Below are 7,180 nucleotides of genomic sequence, written 5' to 3' on the forward strand. Positions count from 1 at the left end.
CGCTGTCCCGATATCAGAACAGATACAATATGCCCTGGGGACGAGATTTGACAAAAATGACTCGACTAAATGAATGTTCGAGTTAAACAAAGTCTCCGTTTAGTCAAGTTTAGTCAAAAATGAGATAATAACTAATTCGAGTTAAAGCGATTTTTTTAAAAGCTCGGACAACATTGTTGACAAATGACAATCTTGGCTATGGGGAGGTCATGCAAGTCCCTTAAAAATTGAATTTGTTTAGAAAGGTAGCATTTGTATATTTACATTACGTCAACAGTTATTAAAAACTAAAACAAAATTAACATCTGACATTTACTTAGTCTTTTTCCGAGTAAAAAGTTCGATTTATCCGAAGAAACAAGCTCAGGATTGATGGGTCGAGTTAACGAATGTTCGAGTTAAGTTAAGTTTGTTAAAAGAAGGCGTAAGGAAAGTTTGAAAGATACAAAAAAAAACGGTTTAAGATAATGAAAGTTCGACAATCACTGTTGTTGTTCTTTTAGTATTTAATATACAATACCACCAATTTTATAACACTTGGTACTAAAGCTGCTAAATTTTTTTTCTGCTAGCGTGCAATTTCACCTGTGTGCAAGACTGGCCACTGATTAACCCACCCAAAAATTGCCCTAAAAATGAGGAAAGACCAGCGATGCGCATGATTTACGTATAAAAAGAATGTGAGATTATGTATTACCAGTATGACATAGGCTCCGTAAAAGTTTAACCGCAAGGCGAAGAGGTCTTTGGCTCTAAATGTAAATTGCATTGATTTTTAAAACATTTAGAGCAAGTAAGATGGAGAGCAAACTGTGTGTGAGAAGCGTACTCATTCGTTGAGAGTGTAAATGTTTCTCCCGAAGATCAGTAAACAAAAATGCGACCTTTTGATCAGAAAAGTATTCAGAAAAACATTCAAACGTTCGAATAAAGATTTGTTTATAAAAAAGCATAAAAAGAAGCAACTTAAAAAGAGAAATAAATATTAAATCCACGATATACATGAAAAGTAAATGTTGAAACAAGATAGAGTGGAGAATGTGGCGATATTTCATCGCTTCTGTTGTGGATATTGACAATGCTATTTGTTGTTTTTCATGGCCGTTCTCAATACTTTGGAGTCACTGGCGTTTACCCCACATAAGACAATCCATACTTACTAGAGTTCGATTTGTAATCTTACTCTTGATTATTACTCTGGCATGTTTGGCCATGCTTTCTGCAAAGAGTTGGATGTTATTAAACGAATCTATATGTTCGAAAATTGGATTCAGACTTTGTGAATTATTGCATGGCCCTGGCCCAGTTTATCGCATACTTTTTTTAATGTTTTTATATTTTTTTATGATGGCAATATTTCTTGTTGATATACAGACTACAAAGTCATGGAGAACGGTGTTTCATAATCATCTCTGGACGTTAAAGTCGGTTTCCTTGCTTCTTCTGACTATATTGTTTATTATGATCCCACGAACGATATATACTGGCGAGGTCTGGCATTTCTTCGGTTTAAATTCTGCATTTGCGTTTATCGTTTTGCAATTTGTAATCCTAATCGATTCCGTTCATGCGTTTAACTTAAAAATTGTAACTTGGATGGAACAACCTGAACATGAGGCATATACAAAATGTTGCTTTTTGTTACTATGGCTACCGACATCGTTGTTTTATTTAATAAGTTTATACGGAACTGTGATATTTTATAAAAATTATAGCTCAAAATCAGAATGTTCAACCAACATGTTCTTTATAAGCTTTCACGTATACATGTGCGCAGCTGCGACTTTTGTATCGATACATCCGATAGTTCAAGAAGCAAAACCAAAATCCGGTTTACTACAAGCTTCCGTGGCTTCAGCATATAGCACTTATATATTATGGCTAGCATTATCAAATCAACCGGACGAAATATGTAACCCGACACGGGAATATTTATATCCAATAGATCCAATTCGGAACCCTCAAATTATTGTAAGTCTCGTTATAACCTTTTTCATTTTATTCGCATTCGCCACACGAATTGTGAACGCACCTCAATATGGCAAATACGTAAGAGACGAAAATGTAACCTTCGAAAGTATTCATGAGGAAGGCGAGGCTAGAAGAAATATGCCTCGATTACCTTCAATAATAGAAGACGACGAGATAAAAGGTGTAGAATACAGTTACTCTTTTTTTCATGTTATTTTATGTCTTGCCTCGCTTTACCTGATGATGACAATGACTAACTGGTATCGTCCAGAAGAAGAAGAAAACTTGACAGTCAAATTGATTGCCGGATGGGGCGCCATATGGATAAAATTATGCAGTGGGATTTTTTGTGTTTTTTTGTACATTTGGAGTCTTGTGGCACCAGTTATATTTCCAAACACGTATGGAGATTTAGTTTTCTATGAAATGCTGTTTTCAGTTTAACTTCCTTGAAGTCGTTGTTTTTCCCCCATGTAAACAGTGCATTATCTATCCATCATTGTCAAGTTTTTCTTTTTTGTCAGCATATATATTAAAAATTAGCATAGTTTCGCGTTTTTACGCATTCTAAAGCTGAATTTCCACTCAAAAGCAAAACGGACCAGAACGGAATAAGAGAAATACTTAAATTTGATTGGCTATCCCCAAATTGTTCATCTGTTTTTTAAGTTTTTTTCCGTTCCTGTCCACAAGAAAAGTTGAAATAATTTCAACTTTCAGTCTAGATCGGAAAAGAAAACTCATCAACTAATCAGATTCCAGAAATGACAATTGTCTGTTCCCTTTCGTGCCATTTCGTTTTTGAGTGGAAGGGTCTATCTCCACTATCTCCACTAAACGGAATATTCCGCGCGAAACATAAAAGCTTATTTGCTGGCAGAATACATGTCTCTACCACACGTGTACAAATCAAATGTATTTACGTAAATTCCGCGGCAATTTTTTTTCTCAGAAAGTGTAAAACGGACTTTTTATGCTGAAGTTTTTTAGTTATGCCAAGTAACTGTCGACCTCGTTCCTAGGATCGTTGAATTTTCAAAAGGAGGCATGAGAATAAAGTTGTTTACTTATTGCGAAATCTTAGCATTACTTTAGTCACGTTTTTGGCAGCAAAAACAAAACATAGTTATGTTTGTCCTACTTGACTGAATGCAACACGTGTCGAGAAAAAATAAGGGGAGAAACAAAAGAATTAACGAATCGTGCTCTGCTTTTATATTTATCAAAAGGCAATCAAATTTCCCCTTCTTAAGTCACTGCTGACCCCTTAATATTTTAGACCTCAGTATGAAAATCCAGGACTTTTCAGCTATGAATTTGAAGATACTAACCAACCTCACTCCTAAGTTCTCTCCTCCCTTCAACAATTAGGTTACTAAGAGCAAAAGAAAACAATTATGCATTATAAATTACACAGTTATTCTTTTAAAAGTTTGTAAGTGTAAATTTCGCGAATATATAACTTCTAGTATTTAATTTCGTGAATTTCGTCAAACAAAAAGAAAAAAACACGCAGATTATAAAGATTGCAAGATTGCTAAAAACTAGAAGTGGATAGAAGCAACAAATTATTGGAATAACGAACGATGGTTGTCACAGATGTTCTTGTATCTCCATGATAAATCGTTATAAAATGCATTTATTAGAAATCCCATTTTATCCTACCTCGTCCCCAGGGCTCTTTTACGCCTATGATATTATTGCAAGCGTTGCATTTTCTCCTGATTTTGAACTAATCACATCTTACTCTGGGTTTTAGGTAAGACTTTAATATAAAATCAAACAATTGCGTGTCGATACGAATATTTTCAGTAAAGGTTTTCGATAATAATTGTACCACTTTCTGCTAAGCAACTGTTAAGCAAATTTTCTATCAATTTAGAGAGTAATTTTTACCAGATCAAAGATGTTTATAAAGAAATAAGTGTATTGTAAACCAAGTTGCACTAACTAGCTTGCTTAAGACATAAATATTCATTCAGTACATATTTATAATTAATACCCGCTCCTCCTTCATTTGAATTTCTTTTATTGTTAAGATAATGACGTCATAATATCTATTACCTGTAAATACACTGGAGATAAGATAAGTACGTGATATGCCGCCAATGCCGAAAATATTTTGTGATCAATTTTTGGATGTTAAAATATATATATATATTTTGCAAAAATACAACTTAGCTTATCTTTAAATTATTTTACCAGTAGAAAGACTAATTAGTAATTTCCCAATTATGTACATATTTTCGAGCGTCAAAAAATTTACATTTTTCGGGTATTAGTATTTGCGAATGACGTGGAAAATGTTAAAAAAAAGAAGCCTCATCTTATACAACATTGACACAAGTTCACTTTCAAGAAAGCATTTATGATTTGTCAGTTTTACTTTTTTCTTTGTGTTAATGACATAAATTTTATTTATTAGCATTTTGTGATTTTTCTGAGAGAGAGAAGTGGGGAGGGATAAATGTCGCGAATAGTCTCTGAAATAATATTTTGCGGGTACATAATTTCGCCAAATTGCGAATCTAAATAAAAATCCGCAAAAATTAGTATGATTAAGGTAAATACCGGAAAGTGATTTTAATAGCTAGTTTAATAAATAAGTCGATGATAAACTGAGAACTCGTGACAATGTGTTACTCATTTTTTCTTCAAAGAAAAAGACTAGCAGGGGGTTAATTGAATCAAATTAAATAAGGAAATTTGCCAGTATGATATCATGGAATTATTCATTCCTTTGCACAATCCATATCATTCTCATACCTTTGAGTAATAATCTTTTATAACAATGTACTAGAAGAATGGTAACACAAAGGTTAATAAATTCAATTTTATTTCATACGCTACAAAAAAAAAAAACGAATCAAAGAAAAATAGAAAAATGGGATGGCTTCAATCAGGAAATGAAAGCATGCTTGCAATTAAAATACAAAAAATACTCATTCCTTATTATAATCTGACAAACCTTGTTCCCAGGACTTTTTGTCACTTTTTAAACGTTGACACAAGCTAAATGCCACTAAAACACTAAAGAAGTAATTGGCTCTGTAGTCACAAGTCAAAGTAAATATAAAGAGCAAATATAATCAAAATATAGAAAGCTATTTATAATTAAAAACGAATTGACAACACTGGTGGCACGAAGCTGCTAAATCTTACAAAGTTTAACAGCTTCTATTTTCAAGATGGTATAGAAGCTTTAAACAGAATGCGTACCTATTCAAACTTCATACCACCTGTTTACCAACCTTTTATCTGGCGTTTTTTTAACGCATAATATTAAAATTGGAACGAATTTGCAGCAATAAATCGTTTATTTAAATGTCAATATATTCTGAATTATTTACAAACGAAGTTTCTTAACGAAAAAAACACGAAAAAAATATTTCGTAATAAGTTAATATTAACACAGAAAATTGAAAACATAGAAATTAACTCGTGAAAATTCGTCCTCATTAAAATTTTTTTTGCGTTTCTAACTAACCGATTTGTTAACTTCCTGTATCGTTCATTGTTTTCGTATCAAGAGGCACAATTACTGCTCTGCTGCCAATGATAGTTGACACGCGAACGAAACTACCAACTTCCATATTATTTCAAACGAAATACTTTCAACCAAAATTGCGGTGATTCTTTCCATTTTTTGCACTGATTTCAGATCGTGAAAAATAAAATTTGTCGTAGTTTTATAGTTTAATGTACTCAATCTAAAATAGAACGCGTTTTACCAAAATTAAGGCCAGATTGATTAGCGCCTTTATTTGAACCCATTTGTAACCCGATTATTTTCTCGGCTTCACGTAACTGCTCAGCGCTAAACTGTCTCGGATTTTGTGTTGATTCTTTCGGACCTAAAATAGGGCCGTCGTATCCATTTGATTGCGCTTTTCTTCCCACAGCGTGTATAGTATTAATAACGGCTGTTGTGTTTACACCGTCATACAAATCGCTCGTCTGAAATAAATCGCCAGATTTTAGTCCGTATTTTCTACAAGCTTTTAAAAATAAATCTACGTTTTCCATGCATTTAAAAGGTGAGTCGGGCACGTTGATTCTTTTGATAATACCAGGACATAACGCTATCATGAGTTTACATAGATAAACACCGTCTCTCAAAGCGTCTTGTGTCTTTCTCATGCCATGAACGTTTATAAAAATCTCCCCTTCATCGAGAACTGCTTCCATCCAGGCTAGTGCGTCCTGCTCATCATCATAGTCATATTTCTCCGCCCTTTTTCTCTGCAATGCTGCTGTCAGTCCATATCCTCTTGGTCGGTTAGCCATATTTATTTTTTCTTGAAAAACTGGCTTGTTCTTCGATCTTCTGTTAACAAAAATAATATTCTAGAAAAAACTCTTTAAGAGAAAGCGATAGAATAAATTATTGATTTGAATTTTCAGCTGTGCGCGTCTTTTATAACTACGTCTAACAAATCCGAGCTCATCTGATTCATACAACACCACATAAAAAGTGAGAGGAAAATTTAATTGTCGATATAAACGTGTTGTTGGTTTTGAACACGATGTTTTTATTACAACGGAGATATAATCAAAAATTGACCGCAAGAAAACTGTATTATTACATGTCATGCTTCATTTAACAAACTATAAATTAGACGTTTCAAAGGGCTGTAGTATTGTGCCGAAAAAAAATAAATACATAAATTAAGTAATTATGTTTCTTTATCTAACTCACTGCGTGTCGCAAATTCGTCTCATATGACAATGCTTGTTACAAATACCAAATCTCCCGTGTGTATTAACAAGCTAGCACCAAAGTGTAAAATCGTCATAACGAGATTTCTGCTAAGCTGTGGATCATAGGATGGAAAAATAAATTCGTTAATCTTTTTATCAAGAATTTTAAAACTATGTCTGTTTGAGGTATACGAAGCAATCATTGTTTCACTGTAGTATCAAAAATAGTTCTTTTTTTTTTAAAAAAAAGATTTTTGCAGCCATTCCGATGTAAAACTCAAATACGCGATGACTAAATTTTTTTTTAGTTTCTTATAAATACGCCGGATCGAATTCAATTTAATTTATTTTGCACACATTAATTTTGAGGACGTTTCAAGGACTTTTCTATGAGCCTTAACCAACAACACCCGCAGACGAATTTTTAAACTTCTAAATTATCGATTATCAAGCTCTCAAAACATTGCCAAAAGAACAGATACTAGTGTCGATGAAGCGATAATATTAT

General features: G+C 33.2%; 2 protein-coding genes across 2 annotated transcripts; one reads left to right on the forward strand and one right to left on the reverse strand.

The window, feature by feature from the left end:
- The first annotated feature begins 880 nt into the window (after positions 1 to 880).
- Positions 881 to 2,435, forward strand: LOC130644602 (serine incorporator 1-like). The gene has a single exon (XM_057450271.1). It carries the CDS (start codon positions 1,039 to 1,041, stop codon positions 2,413 to 2,415), a length of 1,377 nt encoding a protein of 458 aa, XP_057306254.1. The 5' UTR covers positions 881 to 1,038; the 3' UTR covers positions 2,416 to 2,435.
- A 2,355-nt stretch (positions 2,436 to 4,790) lies between these two features.
- LOC130644607 (myophilin-like) lies at positions 4,791 to 6,600 on the reverse strand. The gene has a single exon (XM_057450278.1). The coding sequence runs from the start codon at positions 6,256 to 6,258 to the stop codon at positions 5,677 to 5,679; it is 582 nt and encodes a 193-aa protein (XP_057306261.1). The 5' UTR covers positions 6,259 to 6,600; the 3' UTR covers positions 4,791 to 5,676.
- Between the last annotated feature and the right edge of the window lie 580 nt (positions 6,601 to 7,180).

This window comes from Hydractinia symbiolongicarpus, chromosome 5 (assembly GCF_029227915.1).
Source record: "Hydractinia symbiolongicarpus strain clone_291-10 chromosome 5, HSymV2.1, whole genome shotgun sequence".
NCBI classification, from domain to species: Eukaryota; Metazoa; Cnidaria; class Hydrozoa; order Anthoathecata; family Hydractiniidae; genus Hydractinia; species Hydractinia symbiolongicarpus.